The 16351-nt window shown below is 38.6% G+C and overlaps 1 protein-coding gene across 1 annotated transcript in view; it reads right to left on the bottom strand.

The window, feature by feature from the left end:
- Nucleotides 1–16351, bottom strand: part of FOCAD (focadhesin) — a 312127-nt gene that overhangs the window by 65580 nt on the left and 230196 nt on the right. Inside the window, exons 23-27 of the mRNA XM_082656700.1 lie at nucleotides 15619–15707; nucleotides 12416–12460; nucleotides 7509–7617; nucleotides 4453–4569; nucleotides 1704–1942 (exon numbers count right to left, since the gene is read on the bottom strand). Of these exons, the coding sequence (XP_082512826.1) occupies nucleotides 1704–1942; nucleotides 4453–4569; nucleotides 7509–7617; nucleotides 12416–12460; nucleotides 15619–15707 (599 nt within the window). The remainder of the gene's footprint in view (nucleotides 1–1703; nucleotides 1943–4452; nucleotides 4570–7508; nucleotides 7618–12415; nucleotides 12461–15618; nucleotides 15708–16351) is intronic.

Below are 16351 nucleotides of genomic sequence, written 5' to 3'. Positions count from 1 at the left end.
AGGGGAATCACCATAGGTTTCTCCAGGTAGCATAATTAAATTAACCACAAATGTAAGCTTGTCAAGCCCTAAAACCAGCGGCATCTCCTCCTAAACTAAGGAAGAAGGGAGCCAGAGCCAGGATAGGATGAAATGAGTTGCCTGGAATTAAACTGCCATGGCTCATTTTTAGTTGTAAAACAAGTAGCTTGAAAAGATACTGAAGAAAGAACATGAACACAGATGGTGAAGAGACCGCCATTTGTAGCATAGAAGCAAAGGGGAAAAAAAAAATCACTTTCACGTTTTAAGTCTATAAAAATACTTTGTGTTCTGTCCCACACACAAGACATGTAACAGTCAATTCACATGCAAAGGGCAGCTTTTTGTTCACGTCCAGAACCAGGCCTGTGTATACTAATACTGGTGAATAGAACAAAATGAATATTCTGGAAATGTTTCATTTATGATCACAAAGACTAAGGCAATCTTCCCAAATCATCCAACAGATGTTTCCAAGGGCTGAAAATGATCATCTGAAATACAGTATTTCCCTAGATCAATAGCAGTTCTCATAAAGGTTTCACATATGGATGTTTGCACAAAACTATGTAAATTACAAATGTAAACTTAACCACTGGTTTCAAACAGAAATCTAAATATAGCATAATATCACCCAATTTACCCACATCAACACCATTTCTTGCTTTTGGACAGACAATTTCTGCCAACTAGGGAAGCTTAAGGACAGCTAACATCAGAACAGAATGCCTCTCCCCACAATCCCTACTATTTCCAATGCAGGAAAATGGGCTGAAATTCCAAATCAGTGACATCTAAATATTCATGATCCCCAAATACTCGTGTTGTACCACAGTACAATCAATCTGGATATATAAAATTCTAAGATCGGTAATAAAATAAAGAATAAATATAACGAGCAACAAAACTAAAGTAGATCCGTGCACCAGGAAACTTTCCCACTTAGTGGAATTTTCCACCTGGGTCTTTGATATTCTATTAGCTCCATTCAAGAGTAAAGCTAGCAGTCTAAAAATGAGCAATCAAACTGAATAAAGCACACAGTATAATATGCAGAGATTAAGACTCTTTAAGGATTACGAAAATGTAGCCAGGGCGCAGGATAAAAGCAATATTTAAAACTGGGTACATGCAGTTCTCAGGTGATTCAGTGATTCCCGCACCCTCAGGCACAGGGGTACCCCGATCTTTTCCTCCCATTTTATAGTGATTTCAACAAAGAATAAGTAATTACTTTCACCCTTATAAACCAGAGGGAAAAAAAGAAGCTTTTTAAAATTTATAGCACCATATGATTAGACTTTCCTCATGTCTATTACACATGGCTTTCATCTAAGCATGAAATGATTTTCAAGTAATCAATCACTTTAAAAAGAGGAACCCTTAAAACACATTAATGTCTATGTGATGGTATTTTAGAGAGAGAAATTCATTCATAAAGGAGAATAAAGGATCAAGCTGCACATCTCAAAAAGTGGAGCACCACAAATTGCTCAGATATAATGTGTGTGTGTGTGTGTGTGTGTGTGTGTGTGTGTGTGGGAGAGAGAGAGAGAGAGAGAGAGAGAGAGAGAGAGAGAGAGAGAGAGAGCGCGAGTGTCGGGGGATGGGGGGGGAGAGAGGGACAAATCCTCCACCTAAGTCACAAAGAGGAAAAACAGGAATATTTTAATAAACTGTACCTGAGTTTCTCCTCACACAAGCGAGAGAGAAACATCCCCAAAGCAAGGCCCATGTGGATTTGCACGGCTTGAGACTCATCAGCACTTGGTTTCCCAGGTAACCTGGCAGTCAGCATGTTCAGGATTTCCTCAACCTTCTCTTTGCAAGAGATAATGAAAACTGGCACAAGGAGAGACAAAGCCGTGGCGGCCGCAGAACGTGCAATGGCACTAGCTGTGTTTTCACCAGAATAGGATTTCTAGGACATGCCAAAGAAAGAAAACAGGGGGTTGGCCTTTTGTTTAAAACATGAAGGACGCACACCTATCACAAAAGCGCTATACAACAGTGCAAGCTTCTCCTAAATCCACCCTTGCCACCCAAAAAAAAAAATTTTTTTAATAAATCTATTTCTGTGTTTACCTACGGGTTACCTTCTTACTCTTAGTAAAACAATTCGCTACTAAGCAATCGGTTGACTAATAATACCCTTTTAAATTTGAAAAACCAAGTTACAAGTGTCTCCTTTTAAAGGGTGTGAATTCCCTCACTATAAAGCCTGAAACAATATCAGTGTTTTCAAAGCCTACATGTGTATATAATGAGAAACCCCAAGTGAAGCTATCCAAGCTTGCAGAAACCAGCAAGCCACATCATAAATGTCCAGAAAGCCAGGAGTTTTCTCGGAGAGAAAAGAAAAGGGGTTAGGGTGAGGGCAGCTCAAGTTTAGTTACAGAGGGATAAGTGTAAGTTTGGCACAGGGATCTATTGGCAGATCTCCCAAAATTTTTGGTGGGAACGCTTCCCAGTAGATGGATTATTTCCTACAGGGGGTTAATTCCTTTTAATTAAAAAGGAAGTTGAAATCCTAAAAGCCTCTGGTTACAAAGCAATAACCAGCTATTCAAAATGAAACGGAGAGCTCTATATGCTCCTTTCCTATATGTAATTACGGGAAAAGAAATGAATAACAACCCTAATAAAATGACAGGGCAGCTGAATGTGAACAGTTTCTACGAGAGTCCTGTGTTAGAGAGCTCCACCAGACATTATATAATTTATAAATATGTCTCAAGTGGGGAAGAAAGACCGTTTATCATTCCTCAGTATTACCCACTTCAAATTTTCAGACACACCATAAAGGCCGTGTTGTCCCTTGCAGTCAAAACACATTGAAAAGTGTTTTTAATTCTATACTCGTTTGCTCTCTAAGCTTTAGTACTTTAAGGATAAAAAGCAACATGAACTAAGGGATTCTTTAAGTTAATATAGCACTATTACAACAACGATACTACTCAAAATGACCCAGCTGCTAAGACAAGGGAAATAAAGAAAGTAGCTTTCGAAACAGGGCTTTGAAAAAGTATAATAATGCAAGAATCACAAAGGTAAGAGGCAACCCCGAGCTGGCTAGTAAAGACATTATTCTTATTGGATTGCAAGAACTAAGCAGCGCTATTAGAAGTCTAATACAATATCCTGTCCTGCTGAATATCTGAACCAGACAGCTACTGCAAAGACCTCCATATAAGTTAACAAGGTTTTCATCCATCATTAAAGAAATAAGAAAACTTCTGACAGAAAACAAATCATCGTAAACAAAGTACTTGTTTGAGCAAAATCTACCTTCCAATTTAATTCTACGTTATCTAGTAAGTCATTTTTTGTCCTCAAGTATAGTAAAAAAATCTAGTTCCAGACCCTAAGCCCCAGATGGATACATACCAGGTCCTCCTAAGGGCAGGAGGACAGAGGCACACAAAATGTTGTACAAAGAAGACCTAAGGCAATGAAGTTTCAGGCTAAAATCGTGATCTTAGCAACAGTTCAGGACTTGTGCTATATTTTAATTCAAATCAACTGTAATCCTCTGCCACTCAGCTGATTGTCCCATGATCCCTATAATTCCCTAAGCAATGGATAGTGATAAGGCAGAACCAAAATAATTCCATGCAGATACAGAAATAAAGCATTCACTACAGCCAATAAAGGGGAAATGAAACCTAAACCAACAAAGTGTGTTTTCAATTTGCTTCAGATCTTAGCATATAAGCATGAAGAAAGAGAATGACTAAGTAACAGGTGCTTTTTTATGATCAACAATATTACTTTGTATTTATAGAGCATTTCACATTTTCAAAACATTTTCCTGTAGATTATATAATTTGATCCTCACAATCTTCTACAAAGTTGGCAAAGCATTCATTTTTACCTTCATTTTACAGGAAGGGAAAATAAGATGATAGGTTAAGTGTCAGGTCAACAGTCACAAAACTAATAAGAGGTGAAGCTGGGGCTACAATCACTGTAGTTAATATTGCTCAATCACCTCATTTTATAAACAAGGACACAGTGGTCCAGACAGATTAACTGAACTTCCCCTGGTCACATACTCTGCAATGAAAAGCACTAAGACCAGAAACTCACGGTCCTCCGTCTTCAGCCAACGTTTATGTTACTACAACTGTAGCGCTTGACTCTGATTACACATCAGAATAACTTAGAAAGCTTCCAAAATGCTGATACCCAGGACCCATTCCCAAGCAATTACATCAGAGGTGAGGCCTATACATCAGTATTTCTTTTTTCAATATGTATATATATATATTTAAAGTTCCCCAGGTGACTCTAATGTACAGCCAAGGCAGAGACTTATATCTAATGTATAGCTAAGGCTAAGACTTACACTATATTATGGATTTCACATGAACAATTGATATAAGAATCAACGCTTGAGTTTTCTAACCATTTTTTATTTCTCGAACTTACATAATAAAAGCAGGAGAAAAGTTGTCCTCTGGGCTGGTAATGGCTATCGACAATGACCAGAAGAGTATCAAACACCATGGAAACCCACACTTCCATTGAAAGGAAATTAGGTTGAACCTGCAGATGAAGGGAAACATGAAATGATAATGGGAAAAAAGAAAAAACCTAAACTTTATTTCTAGAACCAGGGTACAACCTCCTTCTGTATGAAAGAATGAAGTGCTGTTATTAAAAACTAAACTTCACCTGCCAGGACTGCATGAAGTAGATAGGTATTTGACAAATACACATCCTCACCTGTGCCCCAATGTGAATAAGACTTACCTTTCATACAAGACTTAGCAGATGTGAGAGGATGAGGGCTGCAAAACAGAACAGACCTGGGAGCTCCTTAGAGCTCTCCCGTGTTCAGTGAGGGTAACATGGTGGTTAAAGGGAGAGACGTGCAGAGAAACCAACTCAAACTTTCTCATTTCTGACTTGTCATTTCAATAAAGCAGCTGACAAAATGTTTTTACCATCTCTAGCATTTCTGCTTACTATCACTATACTTATCACTCAAGAATCATCACATTTGCCTAGCCAAGTAAGTAAGAAAACATAAATGATCTTCAGTTTGGAAAAGAAGAGGAAAGAGAATGCAAAAAACAAAACAATGACAACAACAAAACCCAGCTCAGTAAAAAGAGAACTTGGTTTAAAAAAAAAAAAAAAATCATTCTTGAGGGACTTCCCCAGTGGTCCAACGGTAAAGAATCCACCTTCCAACGCAGGGGACACGGTTCGATCCCTGGTCGGGGAACTAAGATCCCACATGCAGCAGGGCAACTAAGTCTGCGTGCGTGACAACTACTGAGCTCGCGCGCCTCAACGAGAGGGCCCACGTGTCGCAAACTACAGAGCCTACATGCTCTGGAGCCCACGCGACACAACTAGAGAGAGAAAAAACCCGCACGCCACAACGAAGAGCCCATGCCCCACAACTAAGACCTGACACAGCCAAAAAAATAAAGAAAAAAAAATCATTCATGACCATGGATGTCGAAAAACATTCATTAACTCACATGGTGCAAACTACAAAGGTCGATGCGGTGTTAAGAAACCTTGGAATTAATTCCTTGAATCAGACAAGACCTTCTTCTTAAGATCTTTAGTTGTTGGTCAAATGCAGATTTGAATGAAGTTTGAAAACTTCAACTTTAATCAAATAATGACATCTTGAGTTTATATTGAGTAATAGCCAAAGGCAAGGTTATCAAGAATAAAAGCAAAGCCCCATCTTTGGCTTGTGAGGCTTCTCAATGTTTTGTGTACTGTGTGCCACATCACAGGACAAAGGTTGTGGGAATAAAGAATAGAAGGGCCTGGAGCTCAAACTCTGAGCTAGACCTCCAGTTATTACTGGGGCAAATGACCTGTACAACTGGTAGTCTGACATAAATAACACCAAAACGAAGGGATCCTAGGAAGGCATGTTTACTTTTTAGGGTGTAGGTCTACCTAGCATGTTGCCTCTGCTAAAGTATTCCACGGCTCTTTCAAAGATATGAAACATTTCCACTCTAAAAAATTTTCATCTTTCTCATTATTAAAATAAGATTCTGGGCTTAAAGGTAAATTTTCATATGGTAACTAACTACATTTTTATCCTTCATGCGATAATTCCTTGGCCTCCTTCCCTTCCCCACATGTAATACACATTTGTAGCTTTTGCCACACAGCATTATTCTCTTGTTTATTGGTAAGAGCACCCTTTGGGGAATTCCCTCCTCCACGATTTAAAGCTTGGTTAAATGCTCAATCAAGCTACTCATCCTACCCTGCTGAAGGTGTAGGCATGGGACCCATGGGATTCCGAATCTTAAGTGAGTGACGCAAAGACAGTAAATGACTATAGCCGATCCATCCCAGTAGGGGTGGTCTGCTGAAATGGTTCATCAGTACCTGTGTGTGGACTCCCCAACTTGCCTCCTGTTCTTCTCCCAACTCAGTTTTTTTTTTTTTTTTCCAACTCAGTTTTTAAGCTTTGCCTTCAATTCCATGGGATTCCAGATTCCTTATTCTTCTAGTTCCTTTTTAATTTAAATTAGAGTTGGCTTCTTGCCCAAAAAGAACCCACCAAAAAACCCTACCATGAAAAAAGAATACAAATGGTCCATCGGGCACTCTGTGGGGACAGAGATAGGCTGAATAGCATTGAATAAAGCCCAATTTTTTGCAGCAAGAAGTGATGATGCTGATGATAATAGTTACTATTACTGACTATTTACCAGCCACTGTGCCTTTCATATATTACTTCATTTAATCCTAACAATAACCCTATCTGGTAAGTATTGTTATCCCCATTTTACAGATGGGGAAATAGGCTCTGAAAGGTGAGGTTACCAACAGTAAGCCAGAGAGCTAGTAAATGCAAGTATTAGGATTTAAATCTAGGACTCTCCTACTCCAAAGCCTGTGTTTTTTAACCACTTGACTATACTGTCTCCAGATAATGATAGCTACCAGAAAACGGGGCTTAAAAGAAGAATAAATCCATGCCTTTTTATTTTGACAGATATGAATTATCTGAAAAAGTACATTGGAAATGAACATTGGCCAGCTTGCCACATGTTTAATTAAGAAATAAATGCCTTGCAAAAAATGAATAGGCACTTTGTCACTGACATCTACAATTAAAATGCAAAGTGCAATTTTTTTCAGTCAGTAAACACTGCTTATTTATCATTTTTTTGACATCATTGTTCACTTTCAGTAAGCCTAGTTAACCTCCTAAGATTGGTTACCATGATGTAATCACAAAAAGACAAGCCCTGTTGCATAAAATTGGTACCTTCAAATGGAAATGACCACTTAACTGTGATGGAGAGAGCAAAACAGAAAAGCAGCAGAGAAAAGTGTTTTAGAGGACACTTAAGCTTACGGTATAAAGATGCATAGGGTAGCACAGCCAATGACTGTAACCTCCTAAATTCAGGGCCAGGCTTCAGGAGAAGTCTCACTTTTCACACGTTACACAACCAAAGGTCAACTGGTTCTAATCACCCTTAACTCACCTCCAGGACACCCTCAGAGTCTGAGGAGAGGCTGGCTTCATGTTTGGAAACGACGACAGCAAGGCTGCTTAAGGCTAACAGCGCGTTGCCTTTGACCACTGGGCTGTCTCTGTTTAAAAAGAAAAAAATTCCAAGAGAGGATTTGGGGGCATTAACCGGGAGAAGAGAAGGTGATATTATAGGGAGGGCAGATGAGGTCAAAAGCACTTCCATCCCTTCACAGAGCCTTGTAAACACAGGTCTGTTGGTTCCCTGATGCCAGCAGCTTCTTTCCTCCTTCTGACACTAGTGCTGATTTTTAACTCTTCTTATAAATGTATGGTCATTATGCTTTGGGTAACCTAAAAAATCTAATAAGCTCATACATCTAAGCTTCTTCTTCCTAAAATTTTTATTTCATCATTAGACCTTACATTTCCCAAGCCATCTTCTTCGGTGTCATCTTTGGCCAATATAAAAATGTACTGATTTGTTTTGGAAACACGGCGAAGGACAGTTGTGTGAATAAGCCCAGCAGAATGCAACTGGCCCCTGGCTTTTCTAAAGCACTGGTGTGTGGAATCAGCTTCTAGTGAACCACTTCAGATGGCATACTTTAACAGCAACTCGACACGCTGGCGGCTTTCCTCCGTCATTATCATTTTCCCCTTCTTTCTCTTAATATGCCAAAGCCAGCAACCTTAAAGTCAGTCTGTAACATAATTCAGAAACCCTAGATAAGATGCAAAAAAGCTTGTTTTTAGACTATTTGCATAGAGAGTTATCTTTTTATATCACTCAAATGGTAGTTTTCTAATATTGGCAATAAAATATTAAGTTTGACTTATGAATTTGGTATGAAGAAAACTGAATCTTTTAAATACACTTACCACTGGAAAATGTACATTTAGTATTATTCCATAATTCCAAAGTAAGCCTATAGAATAAAATCCCCAGTGGGACACTGATGAGATGCTCTTGGCTTGCGGACTTCATTGTAACAGAACTCAGACAACACAGCACTCTTACCATCGGATAGTTCAGTTCTCAGGGAGTTCTACAATTGTGGGTTCCCAGAAATGCAGAGAATCCTTCCCCAAACCTAGACTTGAGACCTGAACTTTAATGAGTGTGTACATCCAAGAACTACTCCCTTGCTTACCCTGGTGCAGGAATAGAGCAGATGGGCGGGATGAGGAAGATTTCCAGCCCTGCTCCCCATGCAAGCCTCGTGTCTCCAGCCCTAGGCCACAGTCACGACTGAACATGTGAGTTAGTGAGTATCAAAAGGTTAGTATACACCTGTGTTCTTGCATTTTTGTTTCCATTTGGTAAGAATGGAACTCAGGACTTGCCATTATCAAGTTCTATCAATCCATCCATTCCTTCCTTCCTTCCTTCTCTCTCCTACTCTCGGGTGATTAAGCTCAGTGAAGGCTTGCTCTGCACTCTTGATCATTTTGTTCATCTCTTCTTAGATCATTCCTCCATGACGCCTATCATACATTGATAAGACAACAATATTTACACTGAGGGATGGGGCAGGGGGAGAAAACAGAAAGGAAGCCTTGAGGTTGAAGCAGTTTTGCAGTGAGGATTACTGGGAACTCCTATAGCTTACATTAAAATCCCAGGAAGCAAGGCAAGATGTGGGCACGCCCGGGTGCCCTAGCCAGAAAATCATTTAACAAAATCAAAATTAAACCCTTTATTTATTTATCTTTTTTTTGGTGGTGCAGTGGTTGAGGGTCCGCCTGCTGATGCAGGGGACACGGGTTCGTGCCCCAGTCCGGGAGGATCCCACATGCCGCGGAGCGGCTGGGCCCGTGAGCCATGGCCGCTGAGCCTGCGCGTCCGGAGCCTGTGCTCCGCAACGGGAGAGGCCACAACAGTGAGAGGCCCGCGCACCGCAAAAAAAAAAAGAAAATCCTTTATTTTAATATTCTCCCTTTCCTTTAACTGAGAATACCTTGAAGCCTGTTCTGCTACAAAATGGGCACGAATCCCCGCAGTAAGATTTTAAAAAGTTTTAAATTCTCAGTGAATTTATCACCCTGGAGAAATTCTTAGATGGTCACTAGAAATTGGGTATCAAAATCTTTTAAAACAAGAATATTAGTCAAGATGACATAAAAAGTGTCTTTTTAACCCTGAAATTCTGAAAGAAAATTTAGCCTCAGTTTTAAAACAGTACCCCAAATCACTGTATTTCAAAAGTTTCTCTGGTCTTGACATTCCTGAGCATGTATTGTTCTTGTAAAATGGGGTAAAATGTATTTAAAGTCACTGGTAATTAGATCTTTGGATGCAGACTAAATGCATATTTGGACATTAATCTTTGAATAGGAAAAACTAGCCCACAGTCACAATGCATGCTTAGGCCAAGTTACACATTTCATAAAGGTACGGAGACTAGCTCTCTTTTTTTTTTTTAACATCTTTATTGGAGTATAATTGCTTTACAATGGTGTGCTAGTTTCTGCTTTATAACAAAGTGAATCAGCTATACATATACATGTCTCCCCATAGCTCCTCCCTCCTGCGTCTCCCTCCCACCGGTGACTAGCTCTTGAACATCTCTTCATTCCCCACTTGCCTTGCAGTGAGTTATGGAGAGAAGACACTCCATACATACACAGTGAGACAAATTCAAGGAGGAACTGGCCAGGTGAAACTCTAGAATAGGTTCAGCAAAAACTCTTCACCTTGTTGATCACATAACTATCCCCTACCAGTCAAGCAGCAGTGATTAATTTGCATAATAACATGTCAGCATCAGTGCAGTATTTATCTAGGCAACACCACTGACATTTTAATTAAATTGTCCTTTGAAACAAACAGATGCCATTAACCTAATTAAAAAGCTCAAGGAAGGATGAGCTACCATGATGCTTTCTTAGGGACAAAGTATTACATTACATATTAGTAAAGTGACCCAAGCCTTTGGGGATTTTTATCTTCAGGTTCAAATCTATTTAATTATTAACAATGAAAATAAATTTACATCAATCATCAGGTTTTATCTGTGTTCTGATTCTCCCTTAGTCCTATCCCTGATGCTTTTAAAAATGCTCTCAAATGAGCAAATCAGTCTAATGCTGTGACTAGTGTTTTACTTCCTACATTTAATTTATGCCTCAGAACAAAATAAGCCCTACATTGGCCCAAAGTAGCCTGTGGCAGCCATGGTCCAAGGAATAGAAGGCTAAGCTGGCAGGAGATGGCGATGCGGTCCTCACAAGATTGGAGCAAGTCAGTGGGAAAAAGTAAAGAGAAGGCAGCAGACTGATTTTTTTCTTCCACTCTATCATTAATCTCTCAGCCTCTGGACCTTAACTATCTCCTGCTCACTTGCTGTCATGCCTAGTATTGTCAGGATTGCTTTAATAAGATAAGGTCTATAAAATACTGGGAAATTTTTGATGAAAAGGTAACACCATGAGAACATAAATTATTTTTACTCCATACCACTGAGAATGTGAACACACTCTTTTTAGGTATTAGTCATGAAATGATGCTTTGCAAATCTAAGATTAAAGTCTTGGTGAACTAAAATTTTAGAATGGAATCTGCCAAAACTACTGGAGAGGCAAAATTACAGTTTGTTTTAATAGAAAGCTGCTAGTTTCTTCAGCATTTGAGCTTTTGTTTCAAGTGTCAGAGCACTGTTTTTAACAGGAACTAAGCAGACTACATAATAAAACAAACTATGAAAGGTAAAGGCCAAAGGCAGCCCCCCATCCCAGCACCTCCTCCCCTCCGATAAGCAGCTGAGTGCTCTCCCACTGTGTCTGCAATTCACCAAACTAGGTAAACAGACACAAATGAGTCCCTATCAAAGCCTCTCTGTACTTTAGTTTTCATTTTGTCAACAGATATTTCCCACTGCCTCCCACGGAATTGAGTGTAGGGGAGGATTACCACTATATTCAGAAGACATGAGGCTGAGTAGTGATCAGGTATTGAGATCAGGTTTTAGAGCGAAGTACCTGCTTAAGAAATTGCTGGTGGAAAGCGAATTCTAAGGTAGATGGTGTTTTTTGGGTTTTGTTTTTTAGGCGAAATCTGTGTAGCTACAGAAGGTTCTAGGACATGAGAAAAATAAACTGTAGTTAAATATTTCTAGATAATATAGACTTTCAATACGTATGAAATTCTCTGGGTCAAAGGTATATCTATATTATTTGGTGAATAAGAAGAAAGGAAGTCAAACAGCAGCAAGCTAAGGCTAATAGTGAAAAGGAGAAGCGTATGTAACTTACTACCAGGAACAATTAGGCAGCTTGCTAACAAAGGGACCTGAAGAGACTGATCAAGCAAGTTCACTAAGGTATAATTTTCTTAGTAAGAGTTGGCTTAAGATAAATAAAAAGCCTCAAGATAGCAACACTCAAGTTATTTTTGTTAAAACAACCATAAGGATATGATGGAAACTGCTTTTTTACTGGGTCTTCACATTAGTTTTTAGTATTAAAAAATTCAATATTTAGCTACCCTGGGCCCAATAACACCAGGAGAAAAAAAGGAGGTACTACGTTAAATTATTTACTGGTTCACAGTTGAGATTTAATCATCTGTTTGTAAAATAGACATAATTCACATTAGCAAAGATTTTTTCTCCCCTGTACTAAATCACAATCCTTTAAATCTAAGCCAAAGCACAGGGCATTTTGTTAGGTGTACAGCATGGGCACTACTCTGATGTAAAGTTATGTGCCTGTACTGGTTCCTCCGTATTTTCACAGAAAGACATGTAGTAAGAATTAACTGAATATGAGAAAGGATAACAACTGATTTTTAAAAAAATAACTGAAAAGTCCTTTAAATCCTTAAAGTAATGAAATGCCAGAAAAGGAGAAACTGTTCGTAACTGTGAGGAAGAAAACTATTTATAGAAAATTCCTGGTAAGAGAATAAATGGATCTTACTTTGCAGCTGCTTTGGTGACCTCATCAGTCAACATGTCTCGAACCCTGTGATACAGATGGAAAATAGGTATGAGAGTTTATAGTAGAGCAAGAAACCAATCTTTTTGCTTATTCATCAATTAATAAGAACCTCTGGCAATGACTCCAGATCTTAAAACTTCCATGTAGAATTTTAGTGTAAGGTGAAAGAACGGTAATAAGGGCTTCATTTCCAAGACAGTTTCATCTTCCTAGTCCTTAGGTTACTTAGTAGAGGCAGGGAAGGAGGTGAATGCAACTAATGTGTAGGCAGTGTTTTCATGGTGTCATCTCTTAAACTGAGTGCTGGGTATACAAGTGTCCTTTATATTATTCTCTGTGATGGACTGAATGTTTGTGTCCTGCTGCCCCAAATTCACACGTTGAAATCTTAACTCTGAATGTATGGTATTTGGAGGTGGGGCCTTTGGGAGGTCATGAGGGTGGGGCCCTCATGAATGTGATTAGTGTCCTTAAAAGAAGAGAGAAGAGAGACCAGAGAGCTTGCTTTCTCTCTGCTCTCTGCCATGTGAAGCTACAAGGAGAAGGCAGCCATCTGCAAACTTAGGAAGCAGGCCCGCACCAGCACCAGGTCTGCTGTCACCTTGATCAAGGGTTTCCCAGCCTCCATAACTGTAGGAAATAAATTCTGTTGTTTAAGCCATCTGGTCTATGGTATTTTTGTTATAGCAGCCTGAACTGACTAAAACATTCTCTCTTTTCTGCACAAGAGCTCACCAAAACAGCAATTTACTGCTTTCAAATTGTAGATAATAGAATTTTCACTATGTATGTATGCAAAATAAAATTTAAAATGTTTGCTATGGTATACGTGAAACTGATATAATATTATATGTCAATCATACCTCAATAAAAAGACAAATGTTTGTTATAAAATTGAACTAAAAGAAAATACTTACATTTGTGGATTTAAAGGAAGGTATGTTCAATTAAAATATTCACAGTTTTTTTCATATAAGAGTCTTGAGATAAAGTGAAAAACAATCATTGACTACCAAATTTATATTCCAAAGATGATATCATAACATGTTCACTGTACATTTTGAGTTTCATAAATTCAAAGTTTTTATAACTATCATAAAAGTTTTGCAAATATAACTGTATTTGCATTTGAAATATAATAAAATCTTAGCTATTCAGCACTCTTTGAGAATGAGTCATTCTTAAGAACCAAGTTTTTCAGATAGCTGCAAACTGCTCCTTAAACTTGTACTTTATAAAACCATTTGACAGTAAATTTCTCTAAAACGTATTGTCCAATCTTGGTCTTCCTAAATGGAGTATAGTGCATTCAGTGTATTCTTTTACTGGTCAACGTGAAATATTGACAGACGATGACTTGCCTGTACTTCTAGGTAGAGCCACACCCTCCGTTAGTTCCCTCCTCTTACCTACTCTCCCTTCTCTCTGCTGCATCACCAATTTTTCCTTCTCCACTTGTATTACTCCCCTTAGCTTGTGAACACACTATAATATCTACCATCTTAAAAAAAGAAGCCGCTACTGCCCCATTCCACTGCTTCTCACACAACAGAACTCATTTAGAAGAGTAGCTTATACTTATGACTCCAGTTTATCTCTTTCCACTCTCTAGACCCTTCTATAATTTGGCTTTTCTTCCTACAAAACAGCTCCTTCATGGTCACCAGTTGACTTTCAAGAGGCCAAATCTAATGCTCAGCTCTCAGTCTCCATCTTCTGTAGTCTCAGAGCAGCATCTGACACAATCGGTTGCTCCTTTCTTGAAACACTTTCTTCCTTCAGCTTTTAAGGTGGCTTTTACGATTCCATTCTCTCTTGGTTTTCTTCCTACAACGCTAATCTTCCATCTGCTTTACTGGCTCCCTCATCATGTCCCCCATTTCTAAATGTTGAAGTGCTCCAGGGCTCACTCCTCTGACCTTTTCTCTATCTTTACTCATTCCCCAGATGATCTCATCCAGCATTGTGATTTTAAATGCAGTCGATATGATGATGATTCCCAAATTTATATAACCAGCCCTGACCTTACCCCTGACCTCTAGACTCATAGTCAACAAACCACTTGATATCTCCAAAGTGCAGATCTAATTAGGTATCTCAGGCTTAGCAAGTCTCAAACCTGATTTCTACCCTAGACAGACCTGCTTTTCTATAGTTTTCCCCATCTTAGTAAATGGGAACTCCATACTTTTAGTTATTCACAGTCAAAATCTTGGAGTTATCCTTGACTTCCATCTCTCTCTCACATCCTCCATTCCATATGTCACCATGTATATTTGGAAGAGTATTGCTAACAGACCACTCCCCAAATTATCATTTTCAGAAGATGAAATTAAAACTATGTGTAAAGGAAAATAGGAAGCGAAATCCAAATTCTTAATCTCTAATCTTAAATCCAATGTCATAACGTTTTAAACTGCATTGCTATTTTTTAAATGAATCTAGGAAATGTAACTTAGAATAGAATTAGTTAACTGTACATGTGTACATGTGCGCATGCACACACACACACAGCTTCTGCTTTTCTACATATGCCAATTGTTAGTAAATAAAAAACTGAAACCAAGTAACCTTTGAACAGATTTTTATATTAAAGAAACCTGTGGCTACAGGAAAAGCTATTTAGATTCTGGGCACTTTACTTAGATTTAGGCTGCTGCAACATTAATCTGACAAGGTATTCATCACAACCCACGTAACAATTTAAATTGCTTTTAATGTGCCAGCACTTACACATTTCTAGATAATATAGTGGGAATTCACTGGGGGACATCTGCCAAAGAAATTAAAGCCTTGACATGGTAAAATTGCTCCTAATAATGAAGATGTCTTGGGGAGGGAGGAGCAGGGGAGTGGAAGGGTATTCCTTGACTAAATGAGTGGGAAAAACGCAATTTTCATTCAAAAGCATATAAAACAATCAATTATAGGGAAAAAGGGAAAAACAAACCATTTCCACACTGCTTTAGAAAACAATAAAAATATTTAAAAACCATGAATAAAGTGCTCCTTCTTTGATCTGGGGAGGAAATAGAAAATACACCTATCACATCTTCAGCCCTTTGCCCTTCAGGCTCATACAGAGGTTAAAATTCCAACATTAAAGCCTTTAAAGTGGTCACCTTCTCCCTCACAGTTCATTTCCCATAACAAATAATGAGCACAGAAAGCCATCCCCTTACCAGAGCCAGGCTGTGCTTTTTTTGTATTGCACCTCCTCAGGTCCTTCTTTTCCATGTTTTAACTGCAACTCCAGCTCTCCTATCCTCCCCTGCAAAAAGCACAGCATCAATCAGCATGCAAACTCTATGGCCAAAATTATCTTAAAATTTTTTTGGAAACACTTAGGTAACAATCCTTTCCCAATTGGCCTTAGGTGTTCCTGATAAGATATCAGATTTTGACAGAGGATGTGTGAGAAGAGAGAATTATATCACTGCTCAGGGATTTCCACATTCACCAAATAAGCATATCCTGGAGAAGTTGTATGTTTGGCAAATTTAGTGCAGAGCACTTCATTTGGGGATATCTATTAAAAGCAGATTTGAAGTCCATAGGTCCTAATCAACAAATCCCCTATATTGTAAAAATCTGCCTGTGTCAGCAGCTGACAATTTCAACTGACATGATACCAAGATTGGGGTCTGGGTACCAGTATTCTAACAGAATGGTAGAAATGAGTAGGAAGTATATAACACTTAAGATTTAGGTAATGTATAACAAAAGTTATTCTCAAACAGATGCAAATTACATTTCTATTTCTTGACTAAACTTATAGATATAATTCTCAACCTGTACCATGCAATAAAAATATAGCTAATATCATCATCCCTTTAAGGGCAACGCCTTCAAATATTTATTATTTGTTCTATTTTTTTATACTCAGGATTATTTTGACCAGATGCTTTCCCCTCT

This window comes from Grampus griseus (assembly GCF_964374135.1).
Source record: "Grampus griseus genome assembly, chromosome: 6".
In the NCBI taxonomy this organism is placed as follows: Eukaryota; Metazoa; Chordata; class Mammalia; order Artiodactyla; family Delphinidae; genus Grampus; species Grampus griseus.
The sequence above is the reverse complement of the archived record's forward strand: the minus strand, read 5'-3'. Positions and strand labels throughout refer to the sequence as shown.